The 21,911-nt window shown below is 42.2% G+C and overlaps 1 protein-coding gene across 1 annotated transcript in view; it reads left to right on the top strand.

Moving 5' to 3' along the window:
• The first annotated feature begins 1,099 nt into the window (after nucleotides 1-1,099).
• The window catches only part of TEC (tec protein tyrosine kinase), a 43,643-nt gene continuing 22,831 nt past the window's right edge, over nucleotides 1,100-21,911 (top strand). Inside the window, exons 1-2 of the mRNA XM_054632804.2 lie at nucleotides 1,100-1,252; nucleotides 16,626-16,807. Of these exons, the coding sequence (XP_054488779.1) occupies nucleotides 16,670-16,807 (138 nt within the window). The 5' untranslated portion in view covers nucleotides 1,100-1,252; nucleotides 16,626-16,669. The remainder of the gene's footprint in view (nucleotides 1,253-16,625; nucleotides 16,808-21,911) is intronic.

Here is a 21,911-nt window from a genome sequence, read left to right on the forward strand (position 1 = left end):
GGTGTCTGAATGGATGCCTGAGCATGTGCTACCACAAGTGCGTGGATGCGGAGGGAAGTGGGAGTGGTGACATGGGCTGGTGGTACTAGTCATCATAGAGTGGCTGCAAGGAGACTGCCCATGTATTTAAAACAGAGAGGCCCCACACACCAGGCATTCAGCCCTGTGACTCCCAGATCTCAGCAGTAGTGTGACAGGCATGGGAGACATGGCCACAGTGCCAAAGTAAGTTGGAGGAAATCCCTCAAGTGAAAACAAAGGCTCGGTAAGTCATTTCCTCTGAGCTGAACCAAAAGACATCTGTGTTGATACAGCTATTACACACTAATCATAACAAAACAATTCTCTTGCAAACAGCAATAGACCCTGCTTGCTTTCCTCTAGGCTGACTGAAATGTGAGAGACGTATTTCTGTTGAACTTTACAAGATCTTTTTCTTTCAATGTGGTTTTGCAGTGACAATTTCTGTAGGTCAGACTGGTCTAGGAATGGGAAAGGAGGTAAATTTAAAGAAAAGAGCCTACGTGCCATTTCAGTACAGACTCTGAACTCTGAAGTTCAGCACAGGCACCTGAGGGGTGTAAAAAGTCACTTCAGTTATTCTGGCTGTGGGTTTGAGGTGGCTGGATGTGACTGTTGGCACGGTTAATTATGAAGGAAGGCACTGTAACCCCGGGGGCACGGGGACACGAGCAGATCTGCGATGGGCATTGAAGAGGAGCAGCCTCGGGGGTGCACAGCCCACTGGGGATGGGAGAATGCTGTGCCCACTGCCACAGCACGGCCCAGCCCGGAGCCCCGCGAGCACTCATTCTTTCCGTGGTTTGGTAAGAGAAATGCTGTAGTCAAAGCACAGCTTTCACACAGTTACAGCCAGCTGGGGCCAAGACCATAGATTTTGAGGGAGCGTTTGCAACCTGCTCCGAGTTACGTAGTTTGCCTTTTTCTTGTACTTCTCGGACGGGATTCGAGGCAGCTCCCGACGGATCTAGTGGGTGTGGGACACCTCAGCTCAGCCTCTCGCAGCGCCGCACCCGCCCCGGGCACCCAGACAAGCGCGGCCGCCTCGGGTTGCCCCCGCTGCTTCCTCCGCGGGGAGCCGCGCTCGGCGGGAGGAGGAGGAGGAGGTGCCGCCTTCCCGGGCCGGAGCGAGGCAGTGCGGTGCCTCTCTCCCTTCCTCCCTCCCTCCTTCCGCCGCCCTCCACGCCGCCGGCGCCCGGATTCCTTCCGCGACAGCGGCCGGGACACGCAGGTAGGGCAGGTGAGGCAAGGCGGGGGTGCCGGCCCGCTGAGGGAGCGGGGCTGCCCCAGCGCCGGCAGCCGCGGGGACCTGCCGGGGTGCCGCACACGGAGCCCCCCCTGCCGCCGCTCCGAGCCCCAGAGTGTGCGGCACCGCCAGGGCCGAGGGGCTGCTGCCTCGGCGCACAGGTGTCACAGCAGCCCTAAGTGGGAGCGGTGACAAAAGCCGGCTTTGAAACCTTTGCTTAAAATTGCTCTAACTGTGTGATATAAAGGGGCTGTGGCCCAGGCTGCCAAATCCATTTGAAAGGCAACACTAATGAGTATTTCTTTGTTATGTGACTTTCTTCTCTGAGTCTTAGCTCCATGCAACTACTGTGCTTTGCTAAGACTGTTTTGCCTCAACTCAAGGGAAGACTTGCCTTCTGTTGAGTTCAGTTACCCTAATAATTCCTCCTGCTTTCTGTCCCACATGGGGTTCCCTTTTGTTGGCAGTAGTGCATGCTCTTACATAGCCTTGTGCTGGGACACAGCACACCTGCTGCTTGTTCAGTACCTGACGAGACTCGCGTGGTGTTGTTTTTCCACAGGCTTCCTTTCTGCACTCTTAAAAGTTGGAACGGGTAATTATTTGAGCTGTAAACTGAACTTTTAGTACCGGCATGGCTGTGAAGTCGCTGCTTGAAATGACAGATTATAATCTGAAATATTCAGGGTTGTTTTATGAATCAAATACATATAGCTCTTATAGATGGAAAAACTGACTGTGGTAGAAATGCAGGCAAAAAGGCGTCTTGTGAGTACTTGCTTCTGGAGCTTTTGTTTTCATTTTAGAGTACATGTTTCTGATATTCTGACTGTCTCACCTTTGATAGAAGATGATGTTTTGTTCAGTTTCTCAGAACTCTTCAGAGACTGGAAGATGGGTTATTACTTATTGCTGTTACAGAAATGTTTAGAGTATTTTGGGCTATCAGAAAGCACGTGCTTTTCTTTCTTTCTGACACACCAGCTGTGCTGCTCAGATAATTTCACCTGTGCAGAGGAGGCCCTTCAGGTGTCCTGGTCTTGTTTGCTGGGTACTGCTCTTGTATGTGGGGAGGTAGCTCCCAGACAGGGAGTTAATTACAGTCGTTTGGTGGTTATGGTTTGTAAGGGAACTGCAGCAGGAAAGGGCCCATTTACTATCAGACTCTCCTCTGGTATGCTTTATGTTTCTCTGGGGTTTATTTATGTTTTATTTGTTGTGAAATACATTGTATCATGAAACGATCACATTTATCTCTGCCCTTAGTTCTTATTGAAAGGGTGCCTTACACGTTCCTCTTAATTTCTAAATGAATATTATGATTGTTTTGAACCAAATGGTTGATTTCTATATGAGCTTGCCTGCTGAAACCACTGAAAGCAGAGCACTGTGATTATGTTTGGCATGTTTTTTGTTTTGATAAGATAATCTCATAGGTGTGCAAATCAAAACCATACTGGCAGTTACACCTCTGTCTTGAAGGAGCTCTGGTTATCAACTGCCAGCCCTGCTTTTATTAGCACTTCAAAATTTATAGGAGTACCACCTTTTTTTTTAACGTTAATATAGACTTCTTAAAGTCTTTGAAATATTTTAAAACCATTTACTGTGAGGCGGTTTGATCTATGTCCTAAGTTAAATCACATTTTAATGCTTAGCTATAGGCATTGTGATTTGGCATTGTAGTGTATCCACTAGGCTGTCTACAGTAGATAAAAAGAGAGAAAAATAATTGAGCTGATAAAACAATTATTAGCTCCATATTTTTTCATCTTTCCCTGAAACAACATTGTATTCAGAAACACCATGATGTGTGATAACCTGTAATGAAGTTAAAATAACTGGGAAGTGGTTAATTTAATAGAATTACTTGGAAGCATCAAGAAAAGTCTTCCCCCTCACCAAATATAGGCGCAACTTGTTGTATATTTTATTACCTCTGTGTTGTGTTAGCTTATAAACTGGATGCCCAAGATAAGGTGCAGAATAGGGTAAGTATCATACAAATATTTATACCTCAAATATGCAAAACATTTTGTGTTTCTTAGACAATAGAAGTCTGTGCTGCCTGCTGTCAATGCAAAGGTCATGGAAAACAGTCTTTAGCCTTTGTTAACCATTGATGTCTAAGATGTTTTTCTACTTTTGCTTAGTTTGACTTTTTTTCAGTAACCTATTACCTTCTTGCTGCTGAACCTGGAACTATTCTTCAAAAAAGGAAGATTTGTGCATGCCAAAGAATCAGTTGTAGCAGTCTACAATGACTGTTGCAGAAATAATATAAGGAACTATAAAAACTGAAAAATATGGAAAACAGTACTCAAACAGAGTGGAGTACAGGTTGGCATGATGAAGAAAGCCTGAGGTGGTGGACCTTTTATATTTCTAATTACATATGTGCTCCTGAAGGACATATATCATATATTTTTGTATTTGTGCTTCATATATTTTTATTTTTATCTAGATGAATCTATTTGCTCAGAATTACTGGGACCTTGTCTGGAAAGTGTTGGCAATGGTCAGTCAGTTGCTCCACCATGGAAATTAGAGTGATGAAGTTCATTAAATGACCTGCTGATACCCATAGCTTTCTCCATTATGCAAAATGCAAGGGAAAGACTCTCACTACACTGGCTGCTCCTTACTGCAGAGGTATCAGCCCAATTTACCCTAATTCTCCTGGCCAGGACTTCATGCCAGCACTAGGCATTAGAGGTATTACTGATATAGTGGGACACAACTCTCCAGAAACCCATTAAATTGCACCAGTGTTTTACCAAATGGTCAGCCAGGTCTCAAGAAATGTATTTTTGTTAATAGAGCAGTTTACTTCTAGCAGCAAATCACCGGTTTGCTCTGCCAGCCCTCAGACAGAGGAGCATTCTGCTCTCCTGCTTCTGGTCTGTTTTTCTAAGTGTATTTTCTAAAGGAAAAAGCATTAGGAAAGAAAACAGTGTGCAAGTGAGGGAAACAAGTGTTTGGATGGACACGTCTGCTCTTTGTCTGGTGTGGCAGAAGAGGAACTGGGGAACTGAGCACTGCCCCGTGGCCATTACAGCACTGGCAGTTCTCAGTCATCCCTTGGCCTGGCTCAGCCCCACGGGCTATGATTCAGAGTCAGGACAAACAACATGTGAGCTAAAACCTTGAAAAATAGACAGGCACCTACGTACCAGTGTGACAACAGTCTCACTGCAGAAGGTGCTTTGTGGGGAGGGGAGCAGCTTTCTGCATTTCCTGGGCATGGAGGTGGGATGGAGAGAGAGCCATTTCTGACAAATACTGTGAAGTGGCCACTGTGTTCAGATGGGATCATGAAATCTTGGGAAGAATTACAGAAGTCTCCTGAGAGTAGGTCTGTCCATCATGGGCAGGGTTTACCTTTCTTAGGAAGAATGACATCACCTAGAAGTTGTCTTGGGTTTGGACAATACCCAAACATTTAGGAGGAAATGATATTGCTGAAAAGGCACCTCTTGGTTGCATGGCTGTCCTGTATTCTGGGCAGTTCAGTAAAGCTCATGCTTAGCATGGTGTGGTCCTGCCTTTGTGTGTGAGCAGGAGACAGGGTTTTCAGGAGCCTGCTGCAGAGAGACGAGTTGCTCCAGGAGAGTCTGAGCCTGGCCAACAGCTGATGTACAAGAGCTGTTTCCCATCAGGTGTGGGACTCAGGTGTTGGTGAGGGGAAGGAGAAGTGTTTGGCCATGCTTGCAGTCACAGCTCCTCTGCTGAAGCAAAGCACCAAGCTGCCAACTGGGCTACTCTCTTTCAGCTCTGAAGGTAAAAATCCTGTGCAACATCAAACAAATGCAGGAAAAAAGGAAAAAAAAAGTAGTGTGCTGAGGCGTGTGGGACCTGACCAAAGGCTTTCTTGGCACTCCTGCTTTTCCTCATTTCCATTTCTCTTATCAGCAGATATGTGAATAGATGCCACTTTGCCACACATAGGGTATAACTTTATGTAGGCTCAAGTAGGTCACAGCTGAGTTTCCTGTGAGGAGGGGTTTTGTTCAGCCTTGTGCCTATTGCAAGCTGTGATCTGATTAACTTGTAAGATCTAGGCCTTGTTTTCAATTGAATGTAGGACAGAGAAGCATGGCTTTGGGTAGTAAAGGAAGCAGGATGCTTCCTTCTGAAAGAGGGTCTGACCACAACACTGGGACCCTGGGACCCTGCCCTTCTAGGGGCACTTCCAGAGTGTGCACTGTACACTAGACTGGGACAAACTCCTGGCCATTTATGTTTATGAAACAAAAAAAGGCTCTCTTTGTTGTCTTTGGTTTTTTTTCCCTCCACAGGATAGCCACATAACTCACCATCAAACCCAGGTGATATCTGCACCTTCATTTTAGTTAAACATTGTAAATCTGTCCTAGACAGCCCTGTGAACAAATCTTGTCAGATTCACTGTGCTAGCTTACTGGGTAGGTGAGATAATTATAATTAAGTTGAATATATGAATATATATATATATTCATATATATATATTAATATACTCAAGGTTACTACTTGTCCTGTGAATTACAGGATGTCCTATATCACTGGGCAAGCTCCATATCCTGGCAGAAAAAATAACTGTGTGTTTTCCCTGCCTCCCCACCCTTATTCTGAGCATCTCTTCCCAGCTGAAGTGGCAGGCCACATCAGTGGTCTCCAGTGCCATGGCAGGAGGAGGAGGAGAAGGGGGGGTACTCGTCCACTTTAAATTGTGTGACCCAGTTCAAGGGATGGGCAAAGTGAGTTGAGCTGAATGGGCCTTTTTCTGTCCCGTGAGAGATCCCCTAAACTGACAATTTTACATATACTTTGGGATCTTTTGAAATTAAAATTTCTACCTAATCTGTATCCAGAAGATGCTTAAAATAATATTTTTTTTTAACATGAAGAGATCTAACACTCCAGTATTAAGAGTGGCTGGTTCAAAACTGCTATTGCAACTTGAATTCTCCTTGCTTACACATAATCTGTTACATGTTTAGTTATGCAGCCACATGTCATCTTGCTGTTTCACTCAGATCATGGCTGGCTGGACTGTTTCCACTTGCTTTGTCTGGTCAGCCATGAGGACCATCCTCCACCTCAGAGCTGCAGGCTGGCAATCAGTCATCGTCAGTGGTCCTTGAATATAGCAGGTTCAGTTGTTGGACACAGACATATTTACAGCTCCAGAGTGTCAGATGAGCTGTGAGGGTCTGTTTTACCAACAGGGAGTTTGGGAGAAGAGCACAGTGAAAGGCTGTGGAGTGTGAGAGCACTGGGAGAAGGGCCATGGTTCTGTGCAGGCAGCCTCTTTGCCACCACAGCAGCTTTCTCTTCCCACCAAGGCACTATCTCCGACCATGAAGGGGATTACAGCTTTCTGACGAAAAAGTAAAAGTCATGGGCAAGCAGCAAAATTCCCTCAATTTGGTTTAGTTACTTTTCTGGATCTCTTAACCTGAAACTATCTCTAAAAGTCAGTGTGATGCAGGCACTCCCCATGAAAAGCTGAGACCTAACCATAAGTCTTACCTTTGCAATGCCTTAGCTTTACTTCTTGTAATTTTGGCCTCAATGGGACTGGATTATGGTAGCCCAAGTTGTGATGATGTTTGGTTGATTCTCCAATATCTTTGTGTGGATAAGCAGATAAGCAGATACCATGGATAAGCAGAGTGCAGTAAGATGCTGTGAAGCATTAGTGACTGTGTTGCATGATGTCTCAAAGAGTTTGAGCTGAATGCTGTTCCTTAATACCATAAATGTGACTCCTGGCAAGTGCAAGTCCAATTCCCTGTTTAACTTGCAACAGTTGAAACACCTCAACATATCTGAGATCTGATATCAAGGAGATCAAGGAGAGCAGAGATAACAAGCTGCTTTGCTAGAGATGCTCACTATCTTGCAATAACCAGAGGAAAGGAAAAACACAAGACCACAGCCGTGTGTCAGTTGTGTTTATTTTCAGATTCAGTGAGAAACTTTTCCCTTGAATTAATACTTTTATATTGACATGAATGAAGCTGAAGTTCTTTGGTATTCCTTGTTGCTTAGGGTGCATTCTATGTGAAGAAGAAATTCTTCAAGGTCACAGCCTGGCTTTTCAGTCCTGTATGGGGAGACCTTATTGGCAAGTGGCTGACATGCAAGTAAAAGCAAGGATTTCTTTCACTACTTCCTGTGGGTAGGCAGGTGAAAGGAAATCCCCAGGAAAGCAGGTCTACAACATGCAAAGCAGTTTCTTGGGAAGGCAAATGCCATAACTACAAATGTCTCCCCTTCCTCCTTCTTCGCCCCACTTTATATACTGAGGTGATGTCACATGGTCTGGAACGTCTCTTTGGTCATTTGGGTCACCTGTCCCTGCTGTGTCTTCTCCTAATTTCCTTTGCATCCTCAGTCTCCTTGCCAGTGTGGCACTATGAAAAGCAGAAAAGGTCCTGGCTCTGTGCAAGCGCTGCCCAACAATAACAAAGCCATCTCTATATTATCAACACTGTGATCAACACAGTTTCAAAACACAGCTCCATATTAGCCACTGTGAAGAAAGTTAACTCTACCCCAGCCAAAATAAGCACACCTATCCAACATATCAGGGTAAGAGAGTCTGGAATCACAAGATAAGCAGGCTGACCTTGCCAACACCACTGCTTTGCCACGCAGGGGAAGGGCAGAACACCATCTCAGCTGAAATGTAAATGGTTGTTCATTTTGTGTTCCATCTCCTGCACTTGTTTTGTAGCAGAGGGGATGTGTCCCTAGTGAAAACAACATGGGGAAAAGGTGACAAATGGAACTTGGATATTTTCTGTTCCCCGCTGACTGCCTTGGGTTTTTCCTGCACAGAAGGCTGTTCCGACCTGTAACTTTAGATATATGGTTTAGATATAGATAAATGTTGCTTTTTCACACCTACAGGACCCTGTCAGGTGGGACTAGGCAGTTGCTCAGTAGGTGTGAAAAAGCAACATTTATCGAGTGACCTCAAAATAATTACTTTGAAGGTAAATACATCCATTAGTCGACATGTGATATGGGCCCAGTAGTTCATTATCTGAGTCAACTTCTCAGCTTTGTCTTCAGCAGAAGTTCTCATGTTTGTTGAAGCATTTCTTACTGTGTAGCTTCCACAGAGTCTAGCATGTGGAGAACAAGTAGTTCTTTAGTAGGTGGAGAACAAGCAGTTGTTTAGGGAAAAAAGATCTTGGAATGTTTGGAAAGAGAAATAACTGAGGAAGTATTAGTCATTCCCTGTGCGTAAAGACAGTCATAATTTGTATGTATTTCAGTATTTTAGTTAGACCATGTCAAAAGAGTGTCTTGAATACTGAAATAAATTGAGCTTGTTTTTGGTATAATATATCACGTGCTTGCCTGAGACTGTCTAACATTTGGGAAGACAAGTTCAAATTGTGAAAAAAGTTAATTAACTTGACTCCTTTATGGTAGTTGAAAAGAAGGATACCCTCGGGCACTGTTGACCCATTTTCTTTTTATATTTTTCTTTCCTATAGATTTGATCAGTTTTTCTCATACTTGCAGTTTTGTGTACAAAAGCAATTGTCCTACTTGATAGTGAGCTTTAGGATTCCTTAACAGAGTTAGGTTCAACCTTTGATTTAATAGTGCTTTCATTTTTCCACCCCTCTAAACCTTCAGCTTCCTGGAGAAGTAGGAAAATCTTTTGCACAAGCATCACCCATTTCTTTGCCTGTTTTGTTGCCAAATCTCATCTTTGTCTGTTTCTTTAGAAAGTGGGTGTTACTGTTTCTCTTCCCTTCTTATCAGCAGGGGATTTTTGGAAAAAGCCGAGGCAGCAGTCTGCTTTACTGAATGTCCAGCCAGTGGGGTAGTGGTAGGGTAGCCTTGGCCTATGTAGAAGTGAAGCATATACACTCTGCTCTTGAGGTGCTTCTGCTCCTCCAAAGCAATGCCATGCCAGCTTGGAGTTAGTTCTTCCACGTCCCTCTCTGACCTTATTTTGGAAACACTTGCCAGAATAAAGCAGATTGTTTCCTTTCAAAGGTACATAACCATGTGAAAGGGACCAGTACACCACATGCCTCTTCCCAGTCCAGAACCTGTCCTTCCCTTCCTGTTCTTACTTTATCTTTTACCTTTTCTCTGTCAGGTGAGGGTCAGTTATATTTGTGCAGGTAAACCAAGACAATATTCTTCACCAGACCTTTATGCTCCACAAGTGAATTAAGCAAATCTCTTTATGCTCTGCCTCATCTTGCCAGCTACAGTCAAACCTTGCAGCATCCTGAAGTCCTGGTGATAGCACCATAGAGGGCAAAACCTGCTGGATGACAACAGAAAATTGTTTGCTATTTTCATTCTGCTTTATACATGGTATTTAGAATAAAAATAAACCTGAGTTACAAAGTCTGGACCTGGGAAAATCTGCTGTCTCCCTTTTAAGGGTTAATTAATATAAAATACTGAAGTTTCAGTCTTTTTTTTTGTGCCTTGCTTTCCTATGTCCCAAACTAATTTCAGCTTTATTGTCTTGCAGCAGAGAACATTACAAATGATAGAGGTTTTTGGTCTGAATAAACTGAAGGCAAAATAGTCAATGCAAATTTGTAAATACTGCAAAGTTTTTGTGTGGGGAAAAAAAAAGAAAACTAGAAGAACTCAACTCTAGAGGAATGAATAACAACATAAGAAGCTGATGAGGATAGTGAAAATTGATCAGTCCATATTTTGTATGGCATCTCATAGTGCTGCTAAGTCAAACTGAATACTAAATAATTTCAAGTAAAAAATGCCCGTGTCAACATATTTCCTTCATCACAGATGGTAATAATGTAATTTTTGTTTCATAAATTTCCTGAATAATTTAGTTGTGAAGAAGGTGCCCCTCTAAAGCTGTGAAAGGATAACTTAGTAACTGGAGTGTATGGTTTGCAGGCAATCCCAGTAAGGAGCAACAGCTGAGTTTATAAATGATTTGGAGACCTGGACATGCCTGTTCTAGTAAATCATTGTTGTAAGGGGAAAAGAAACCCTCTTGGTGCTCTTACCATTTTCCCTGAGCTGTTCTGTGTACTCTCTGGGGTGCATTTCCCTTTTGCAATGGTTGATGCTCCAGTTTGGTTTGATAAACCACCTCAATGCCAGCTGACCCTAAGAGGGACCATGACTTCTCATCACTGTTTTCTTTACTTACCCCAACTACCTAAGTTAGAATACCAAAAGGAAACAAATGATGTATTTTGTAAAATGCAGTGAGCCTGTTTCCAAGAAATTTTGGAAAACTGGTTCTGATTGTGATAAAATGCTCCTTCTGTGTGTGTACATGAGTACCTCTCAGCTGAATAAAGGATATTTTGCAGTATCACATGGTCTCAGAATCTCCAGTCAGAGTTGTCACAGGGTTGCCCCTTAGCCTGTTTACTTTTAAACCTAAATTTCATACAGGCAAATATAAATTTTATTTTTGCAGGGTTTGATTGTGTGTATAAAATTAGCCATTTGTTGTTTGACTGATTTTCAAAGAGAAACTAAGCTTTTGCAAACCTTTGGCTGTAATTTTGAAATCTCTTAGAAATTAGTCCCCCCAAATTACATTTCTCACAGTTAAAAAAACCCCAAACTTGCATTTGATGGAAGTGGTTTCTGAGAGTCTGCTGTTAAAAAAAAAAAAAGAGGGAAAAAAGTAAATCTAAATATTTCCTAATGGTTTTACTTCTCCTTTTTCTGGATATGACACATTTTGTATATTATTACAGTATTTTCCCCTGAACTTGAATTTTAAAATTATGACAGATTTTTGCTAAAGTATATTTCTTTTGTATTTGCATTTCTGTGAAATTTACAGAAATGCATTTCTGTGAAATTTTAAACAGGGATTAATAACAGTTATATTTTATTTTTTTGAGTTTGAATTTGCAACCTTAGATGTGGGACAAAAAGGCAATACAAGAGTATATTTTGCAACCCTTGCTTACACTGAGTTGTAATTATTCAAATAAGCCTGTGCTGGATACTTATGTAAATGCTCACAAGTAACTCAGTTCATGGTTTCATGGTAAAGCAACAGAAGCTCCAGCAGAAAAAAACAGGGTAAGGAGTTCTCCTTTCCTTGTTCCTTCTGCACTGTTTCTGCTCTCTACCCAAAAGGAGCTCTGGGCTGCCTGTTCACTTGCCCCACTGCAGACATTTGCACAATGTGAGCTTGGTCAGCAAACTGATCTGAGCTGATTAAAATGGAGGAAAAATATTCTGAAATGTACAGATTTGAGGAGGGATTGCAAGGTACCAATTGGGTTTTTAAAATCGACATTTTGATTGATACTTTCAAAACTTGAAGTAGTGAATATTCTATAATTTTTTTTTTTCAGTCTCCTGCCCTACAGGAGGTACATTTTCAATGTACCAGATCTGGAGTTGACATGGGTTTGGATTGATGTGTCCCAAATCTGAAAAAGAGCAGTTGTGCACGATGTATGAAATCCATGTCAGAAAGCTGAGGATGCTTATTCCTTAGAGGGATTGTCTGCCTTGATTGCCCATCAGCTTAACATTAAGACTTTGCTCTGAAGGACACAAATTCCTAGGGACATTTTACCATCACTAAGGAGGTGGTGAAACTCAGAAAACAGTTCCACCTTGCTTTCATTTTTCTTTTCAGCTACAAATATTTCCTCCTGTGTTCCTTTTGTATCATTGTGATAAGTGTGTTTTTCAGAATGTGGTTTTTTTTTCTTGTGAGCCCCTCCATGACTATGTGTGGTGCAAAGATTTGTGCCTTAAAAAGTGACAATTACTTGTTACATTTGACTGAGAGAAGCCCTGATCAGACTGGATGCACTTTCTCTTTTCTGCTCACTACAGCTTGCACTGAGAATTTCATAATTTTTTTCAACTTTTTGAATGTTAAAGGTGCTTACAGTCCAGCTGGCTTACAGTGACTAATTCTTTCAATAAACAGACACAATCTGGGAGCTGGGAGTGGGAAGCAGAAGATGTGTGGGGTGGGTAGTGTTGCAACACCTGAGCTTACCACATCACTTAGTGGCTCAGTTTTCCCCTGTGAAAACTGGCAAAAGTGGCATGCATAAGAAGCTCTGTGTACAAGTGAAAATGTACCTTGTGCATTTGGACCAATATTGACTTAGAATGACTTAGAAGGCTCATCTGAACAGTGGTTTTCATTTGTTTTGAGGAGGTGTATGGTGACTTCATGGCTGTACAGATTAATAGTTGTACAATGGGAAGATGGGAAACCTGAGCTGATGCAAATATTTTGACACTTAAAGTTGAGGATGTTTTCCTGCCCTCAGAAAAGCTGAGAATCTGTAACTCTTTCTGATTTCTGCCGTAATTCTGAGTCTTCAGCATCTCTGCAAATTAGATTGTCTTTGTTATTGTGTAACTACAGTTGGCAGGGAACAGGGCAATTCCTTGGCACCAGTCACATTGTGAAAAGTTTATATTGGGTGTCAGCCTGAAACTCCCACAGATGTTTATAACAAGATAACAAGGTGTCATGCAAACAGCTTCGTGTTCTGAGGGTTGGTCTGGGAACAAAGGAGGGTTTGGGGCAAGTAGAGGCAGGGAAAATGTGCAGAAAGTGTCTAAAACTCTAATGAAGAAAAGCAGTGAGATAAGGGTTTGTTGAGAGGTAAGTGTGGCTGTTACAGGGACTTCTTGATGGAGTATTGATATTCTGAAAAAGAACTTTCAGAATAATAGGTGAGGGTTCACTTATCCTGAGCCAAACAGAAATGTATCTAGAGCCATTGACTTGGAAATAACTCCAAATAAGGCAGGTTTCTGTGACCAAATGCCGATTCAAAGACTGATCTTGTGACCTGGGAAACTGGTTCGAATCTGCTGAAATCTTCATAGCAGAGATAATTCAGTGTAGCAACCAAGAGCGGACATTTACTGATGTTTTTATTTTTTAACCCTGATTTTGTCAAAAGGATTTTTTTGATTCTTGTGTCATGTTATTGTAACCTAGAGAGAAATGAAATATATTAGCATTATCAGTATTGAGATTTGAAATCATAGTTAATGTTGAATCCTTCTTGTGCTCTGTAATGCAGGCAGCACTCTAGGGATCTAGAGATAAGATGGATAATAATTATGTTTTTCTTAAGTACAAACAGAGAATTTTTACTATTGAGAACAGTAGAATTGTTTTGAGTAGGAGATCATGTGATGGGACCCCTTAAAGTTTTGTGTGCATTAAGCTGGTCTGAAAGTTAATACTGAATTTTTATTTTTTTGGACAATGTTTATATTTTCAGTTTATGGTAGTATTCTTCCTTCTGCAATTACCTTTAAGATTGCAAATTTATTTTTAGAAGGGCAATAAAACAGAATTGGTCAGCTTTAGTAGTTAAATAACATATCCAAGACAATTACTTATTGAAGATCTGCCTTTTTCCCAGAATGCAAATGACAGATTACCAACAAAATGTATGTGTATGCATTTCAGAAGAAGAGAAATAACAAAATGTAGATTATTCATAATAATCACCATTTTCAGTCCAATCGTCATCTTTTATTTATGCATCCTTGTCTTATTTTGTAGTTCCATTTAAACCAATGATTTTTTTTTTTGACATATGAAGAGGTATTCCTAGGAAAGAAAAAGATAATTTAAAGCTGTTAACAACTACTTCCAGCTGTTGAGATAGTAGCAGTATGGGCTATGAGAGCTGAGCTGATCAAACCAGGCAGTGAAAAGTAGTATCAACACTGGACTGGAAGGCAAAGAGTGTCATTTCATATATTGTGACAGCCATCAATTGCTCACAAAATGAGACACACTAGTACAAACACCCATTGTACAAACAGTGAGTTTGTTTACATTTGATTTTATTAAAAATTATATAGTGTAAGGCAATGTTGTGAGGAGGTTTGTGGTTTTTCAGGATTCTCTGCCACAATTCTGTGAAATGTACTGTTTTGTCCATGCTGAAGTTATGTTGCCTGCAGACAAAAATGTGCATGCCATTTCCCCAGTGAATTCTGAAATACTCTAAGTAGCACATAGGTGCATAAAGTAAGCCCTGTAAAGAATGAATTATTTTTTTGTTTTACTCTAGGGCTTTGGTTTGGGTTATCCCCCCACCCCCTCCAAAGAGCTGAGAGATTGTTCACAGTCACTGGTGCTTCAGCAGATGCTGCTGTTCCTTCTTCAAGCCATGGTTTCAGCTCCAGCCGTGCTGCTCTAGCCTGAGTTGCTCTCCAGGTCTGTGCCTGCAGCTTCTCCTGGCTTTGGAGCACAGCTTCAGGCAGGGAGGGCCAAGTGGTGCCATGGGCAGGGCTGGCAGAAAGTGAGCAAAGCAAAAGGGAGTGGGGAGGAAGATTTCTGGGACAGCTTCTGCACAACCTCTCCCACAGCTTTCATTCCTGCCTCCGTGCACTTCATTTAATGTGTCTGTGCAGGCAGCTGCCTGTGCTGCATGATGAAATCCTGCTTGGATCCCATCCCTCACCTGCTTCCCAGCCTGGCAGAAGGAACACCTGCACAAGGCAGGGTGGCATGGCAGGACAGTGGTGGGTTGATGAGGGAGGAGATCAGCTGTGTTTAAGCTGTCATCATTGTGAAGAACAGAGAGATTGCCTACGGCAGAGCCCTGGAGCCAGATTTGCAAACGAAGCAGCTGTGGGTGCATTGGTTTTCATGGACTCCTAAGTTTGTCCTACAGGTATCAGTCATGGTGTAGAGCTTAAAGCAGCTTGACATTACTGAGTGACCAAAACTGTCTGAATTCAATTGCTTGATTTTGATTGTCAGCATGAAGTCTTTCTAAACAGAAGTTGGAAGGCATATGCTTAGCAGTTTCTGAAAAACAAGCTTAAGTTCTTTGTTCCCAAACTGACATCTTCTAAACAACCATTTGTGTCTGAACATTTTCATTCATAAAATTAGGGTAAATTTTCAAAATTACTTCTACTGATCCACCTGAAGTACAAAGGGTTGTAGTAAATGGGATTACATCAGGCTGATGACTGGTCACTAGTGGAATTCTCCAGGGCTTCATTTTAGGCCCAGCATTCTTCAACATCCTCATAAACAACTTGAATGCAGGATTGAAAGAATATTAAATGAATTTTCCAAAAATACTAAATTGTGAGTAGCTGTTGACTGCCTCAAGGGCAATAAGAGGCCCTGCAGAGAGCCCTTGACAGATTAGAGAGATGGGCAATCACCAACCAATTGAAGTTTGACAAGGGCACATTGGGGATTCTGCACCTGGCATGGGGCAGCCCTGCTTGTGTGTATAGACTGGGGAATGAGAGGCTGGAAAGCAGCACTGTGGAAAGAGACCTGGGAGCCTTGGTTGATGGCAAGTTGAACATGAGCCAGCAGTGCCCTGGCAGCCAGGAGGGCCGACCCTGTCCTGGGGGGCATCAGGCACAGCATCACCAACCAGGCAAGGGAGGGGATTGTCCTGCTCTGCTCTGCACCCTCACCTTGAATATTGTGGACACTATTGGGTACCACAATGTAAGAAAGACATTAAGCTATTCAGGAGCATCCAAAGGAGGGCAGCTAGGATGGTGAAGGGTCTAGAGGGGAATCCATATGAAGAATGTCTGAGGACACTTGGTCTGTTCAGTCTGGAGGAGACTGAGGGGAGACTTCGTTGCAGTTGCAACTTCTTTGGGAGGGGAGGAGAAGGGGCAGACACTGATCTCTTCTCTCTTGTGACCAGTGATAGGACCCAAGAGAATGGCCTGAAGTTGTGTCAGGAGATGTTTAGGCTGGATATCAGAAAAATATTCTTCACTTAGAAGATGGTTTGGCACTGGAACAGGCTCCCCAGAGAAGTGATCACAGCACCAAGCCTGACAGTTGAAGGAGCATTTGGACAATGCTCCTTCAGATAAATGGTGGGATGCTTGGGGCTGTCCCATTCCAGGCCAGGAGTTTGACTTCCATGATCCTTGTAGGTCTCTTCCATGCAGGATATTCTATGATCTTCAATTTTGTGTATAGAACTCATTTGCCAATTACATTTATACATGCACAGACCTTAGCAATTAAAACTTCTGTACAGGTTAGAAACTTCTGTACAGGTTTGTGGTGAAGAGCAGTTGTGCACTGCTTGCCTGGAGCACATTTCAGACTTCTCACCCATATTCTCTGTGACACAGGCTGCAGTGTACCTGATTTCATCCCAGTCACGTACAGCTTTGGGCTTCCTGGGAATGTGCCAGTGCAGCCCTCAGCTGAACAAAGCCTGAACTTTTTAGTCTAATAATTAACTTCTGTAAACTTCCATGTGACCTCCAGCTTTCTGTATATTCAGGCAGTTTCGTTTATAAGTAGAAGCTCTTTTTGTTACAGAAGTCTCCAATTCTGTGATCCTCTAAAGATCTGGTAATGTTTTATTCCTCATCTTCACAGGAACTGATGTTCAATGGCTAGAAGAGAGCTGACAAGTGGCTGAAATGAATACAACTACTATCCTACAAGAGATTTTGATTAAAAGATCGCAGCAGAAGAAGAGGACTTCTCCCTTAAACTACAAAGAGAGGCTTTTTGTACTTACAAAGTCTATGCTAACATACTACGAAGGTCGAGCTGAGGTAGGAGACACAGATTGCCTTTGTTCCTTTTTGCTTTTGTACCACACTGGCTTTTTCTCCTACTGTATGTCGTACTATCAAGAGCTGATCAGGGAAATGGTCTTTAGTGGCTGTGAACATGAGCTAGCATTTCTCTTATTTATAATGCAAGCTGACAGAGGTGTAGGTAACTTACCTGGTAGTCAGTGTGAATTGGTTCTCAATAGGAGAAGTAGTGTATGGCCAGGATGGCAGGAGTGACATAAAACAGCATGTAGAGGTGGTCATCAAAGCTGATTTCTTTCTCTCTCCAGAGAGATAAAAGATCACTGCTATGATGAATTGGGGCAAAGGTAGAAAAAGTTGCAATTGCAGTTTCTTGTAGCTGTGGGTACTGTGAAGGTCATTACATTAACATCTGGCAATTAACTGCATTTGAACAGGAGAAAGATCATTTGATAGGAGCAGTGCATTGCAGACCAAGTTCAGCAGAGACAAGATCCATTAGAGTGGATCATGCAACCTGGTGGTTGAAATGAAACTGGAAGCAGTTTATCTTTGACCATACAAGCAACTCATCCAGAGTTTACCACTTTCTGTGTAAATTCAGTTACTCAGAAAGTCATTAGTGTAAACCATGCAAATCCTCAGATCAGCATTTATTCAAATAATCTTCAGACTCTGTTTCATCAAGGTCACCTGCCCTGTCATATCCTCAGTGCTCAGGGTGAAATTTTTTTCCTCAGGTCATCTGCCCTGTCATATCCTCAGTGCTGGGGGTGAGATTTTCCACTTAAGTGAGGCTACTTTCCATGTTTGTCACAATGCTGAAGAGGATTAAAATGACTGCAGTAGCTTGTGAAACATGTATACCTTGGGAAGCCATTTAACACATAAAGCTTAATGGAGGGACCCCTGCAACCTCTTGTCTTGGCTGTCTTACCTGTGCTAAAAGAAGAGGGTACAGGAGAGCAAAGGCTTGCTAAGCACGTTTCTCTGCCAGATGTTATGGTTGCACCAGAACTGAGCTCACTTACCATGCTGCAAGATGCTCACAGCACTTTGTTCTCTGAAAGTAGCTTGGACACAGTCAGGGATGAAGAACAAGATCACAGACTGAGGCTGGAGGGGGCCTCTGGAGGCTGTCTGATCCAAGCCCCCTATTCAAGCAGGGCCACACAGAGCTGGTTGCCAAGAGCCAGCTGGCTGTCAAATATCTCTGTCCAGCTGGCTGTTGAGTATCTCCACTGATGGAGTCCTCACAGCCTTGCTTGGCAACCTGTGCTAGGGCACTGTCACCCTCACAGTAAAAAAAGACCAACATTATTTCCTGGTGTTCAGATGGAGCCTCTTGTCTTTCAGTTTGTGCCCACTGCCTCTGGCCCTGTCACTGGACACTGCTGGCAGTAGCCCAGCTCTGTCCTCTTTGCACACTCCTGTCAGGCATTTTATGTCCCCATTTTATGATGGCAGAGTGTACCAGTCACTCCTATTTTGGTGACTCTGGCCTCCTTCCAGAGAATAAAAAGGTGGGGGCGAAGAAGCCCTCTGAAATATGTCTTGCCTGCTTATCCCATGTCTTACATTCAGATGAAATAGAAATGTGACAAACAGGTTTTGCAGGTCTAGTTGTCACCCTTTAAGAAGTTACCATTTCCAGCTTCCCCTCTTCCAGTCTTCCCCTTCCAGTTTTCCCTTTGCCCTGCAGGTTAATGTCCTCTGGCTAAAATGCTTTTCCAGGAGACTGACTTGTGGATCTCTCTGAGAGGGGGTTTGAACTGTCAGTTTTATTTGCAGTGAGATTGAACAGGGCAGCCCATTGTGCCATCAGCTGAGGATGCAGTAACTTCTTAAAAAATTTCTGCCTAAGATACAGCCAGTTGGGCTGAAAATATGCATTATGCCTATGCTATGCCATCAGTTTGCTGCTGAAAAAGGCCATTTTATCCCTGTCCTAGACCTCCTAGACTCCCCTACTCACTTGAATTCATACTGGTCCTTCTTGGAATCCATATTACTCTGAAAAAAATTGCTAACCATGGGATCATAGAATGGCCTGGGTCAGGAGGGACCTTGAAGTTCATCCAGTTTGAGCCCCTCTGACCCTGGGCAGAGATACTTTCCACTAGCCCAGATTTCTCAGAGCTCCATCCAACCTGGCCTAGAGCACTTCTAGGGATGGGGCATCCACCACCTCTGTGGGCAGCCTGTTCCAGGGCCTCACCACCTTCACAGTAAAGAATTATTTCCAGAAAACTGATCTCAGCCTACTCTTAGTTGGAAGCCATTCCCCACTGTCCTGTCACTACATGCCCTTGGAAACAGTTTCTCTCTTGCTCGTCGTCTCCCTTCGGGTGCTGGAAGGCTGCAATTAGGTCAGCAGAAAGATATTTGATCTGGTTTTATTTTTGCTGGATTAGTGTTCTGCTGGGCTAGCACGCTGCATGACTGGGCGCAGGATCTAACAAGTGCCAGAGGCTGTGCCAGGTGGTGGAGGAGAACAGGATGCTCCAACTGTTGACATCAGCAGGTTGTTAGACTGGCTCAGCCATAATGCATTACTTTCCAGCCTCAAACCATTTTCATTTTCACTGTTCCTCTCATTTGAGATTCTTTTAAACACTAATCAGCATTTTATTTTATTAACAATGTTGTCTGAAAATAGTGAGCTCTGATCTTAAAGGGGCATACTGAATACTTTTATCTCTTTAAAAAACCACAACTGTAAGACTAAGATCTCTGTGGCACAGTTATTCCTTAATGTCTCTGGAGAACTTAAATGGCAAAGATGTTTGTGGGTTTAATTATTTGTTTGGTTATTGTTTGGGTTTTTTTAAAGCCAGTTGTGGTGGCTATAAATATGTAAGCTGCATATTCTGGCTGAGGTAATTTGTATGAAGAGAAAAAAAGTTATTAGCCATCAAGATAATTGTGCCCCCTCTGAATAACTGGGGGTTTGTTGCTGAAATAAATGTGACTCCTGTGTATGCTGGTTGAATTTAAAGACATGACAGATGAAAGGATAGGTACAGACTGATTTAATTTTGGGCTTGGCAGTATTCAAAGTCCAGATTGGTTAAACTAGCATGGAAATCCCAAGCCAATAGGATCTCACACCCTCATTTTAATTCCATAACCACAGTGATAGCAGTCTGCTAAGGGTGGTTGAGTTCAGCTCCTCTAGGCAAGTGTGCAATTCCCAGTTTGATTGTTGGCCAGTCTGAAGTATTTTCTTGTTTTCTTCCATTTTAACTTTTGTGGAAGTTCAGTAGAGAGAGTTCAAGAAAAACCCAAGGCTTGTGGGCACGTGAATAATCATACCACTTCTTTTTTAAAACAAGACTGAAGTAAATCTTGTTAACCAGATTAGTCAATACTCAGAGTGTGGGCAGGTTGGGTTTATTAATAAAGTGACAGAATTAGACATTTTGTATGTCTGGTGACAGAAGTAGAACATTTATGACAACAAAAAGCAGTCAACCACAGCAAATAGTATTCATGTAAATGCTGCTGAGAGCTATAATTGTTCTGTGCAGCCAGAAGTGGAGCATCACTTGCTCTTTGAACAGAAACTGCACATTATAGATACCACACTTCTCTGTTTTGTCCTGTCCTGTGTACTGAAAAAGTCCAATATACCTTACTTGGAGCAATAAATTATTATCTCCTAAACATAACTACTAACAACAGGCTAAAATCTTGTTTTAGCTTGCTCATTACTAGTTTAAATCTTTCTATACATGCTCTCAAGCAGATCAGCCCCCTGCCATGGCACAATGACAGTGCCTGCCTGCAGTGAACTGGAACTGCACTGCTGCCATGAGAAGCAGAAATACAGTTTACTCACTTAAAGATACTGCTCTGCTGTAAGTCATGGAGCAGGTGCATGAGCTATTGATGGAGCACAGCTACAGAATCAGTGAAGAGACTGCATTTCAAGACTGGTTTCAAAACACAGAAGCCTGAGGAAGGAGAATCCTTGTTTGGGTCACCTGTGCAAAGCTCTACAATTATGATTAATATCATGGGAAACTTACTTTGCATAGGAAGCCAATAGGACCTTGGCTTTTACTGATTACCTTCTGGGCATGATGCTGTTAGATAAAAAATGTAGAAGTATCACCTTTAGTTTTTTTAAAAAGATGGACATTAAGAAGCTTGAAAATAAAAATACATCAGGAACCAATGTACCTTAAGTGTCATGGAGATAGCTTTTTAATGTCAGAAAAGAGAAATATTCTGTTTAAGCTGGGATGTGTTCTGCTTTTGTCTTTTTTTCTTGGTCATAAATTCTGAGAATTACTAAGTGGAGCTGTTGGGGAAATAGCATCATTGCACTATTGTGCAATATTGGACTAACAATGATTATAAGCAAATGAAAAGGCTGAGCTAATGTTGTTCCTTGAAGCTCCTAATGGTTTATCAGCTGTCATTGTTGGAAAGAATATTTCCTGTATTTTTTTCCTAATGTTGCAAAAGTGGCTATTGAAATCTGAATGTGATGTGGTCCATTTACAATGAAGACAGAAATTCACTGTAGTAAAATATAACTGCATCGGTCTCCAAGCACAGAGTACTGGTCATGAATGTATAAAAATGGGGAAGAAGTAAAATATCTTCCTATTCTGAGCATGGAGATGTACTATAAAGTACATCTTGCTGGTTATGCTGCAGTCAGAAAGACTTAAGATATGCACAGTATTCTCAAACGTTTATTGTAGACTTAACCAAGCCAGCTTTAAACACATTTATGTAGACAGTAGTAACTAGTTTGAAAGTGGGAGGTGGTAGGCATTTTTTCACAAACTGGCCCTTGTTCTTGAGGGCTGCTGCACTATTCTTACTGGTGTCAGCTGGAGTGATGGATTGTAGTGTGACTTTGCTGGATAATCTGGTTGTATAGCAAAGGCAGTGTTTGTTTGTCTCAAATGAGGAAACACAAGCACAAAATATTTTATTAGGAAATCTCTTTTCAATTTTGTGTGGTTTGAAAACTGAGGATAATGTTTCAGGTGTTCTTCTGGTCATTTTCCTGAACTATTTTCTTTCAAGAAATCAAAACATACTAGTCAGTTTTAAATTGATAAGCAAATTCAAGCAATTTTGAAATTATTTGACTTGCTTG

The sequence above is a fragment of the Agelaius phoeniceus genome, chromosome 4 (assembly GCF_051311805.1).
Source record: "Agelaius phoeniceus isolate bAgePho1 chromosome 4, bAgePho1.hap1, whole genome shotgun sequence".
Lineage (NCBI taxonomy): Eukaryota > Metazoa > Chordata > Aves > Passeriformes > Icteridae > Agelaius > Agelaius phoeniceus.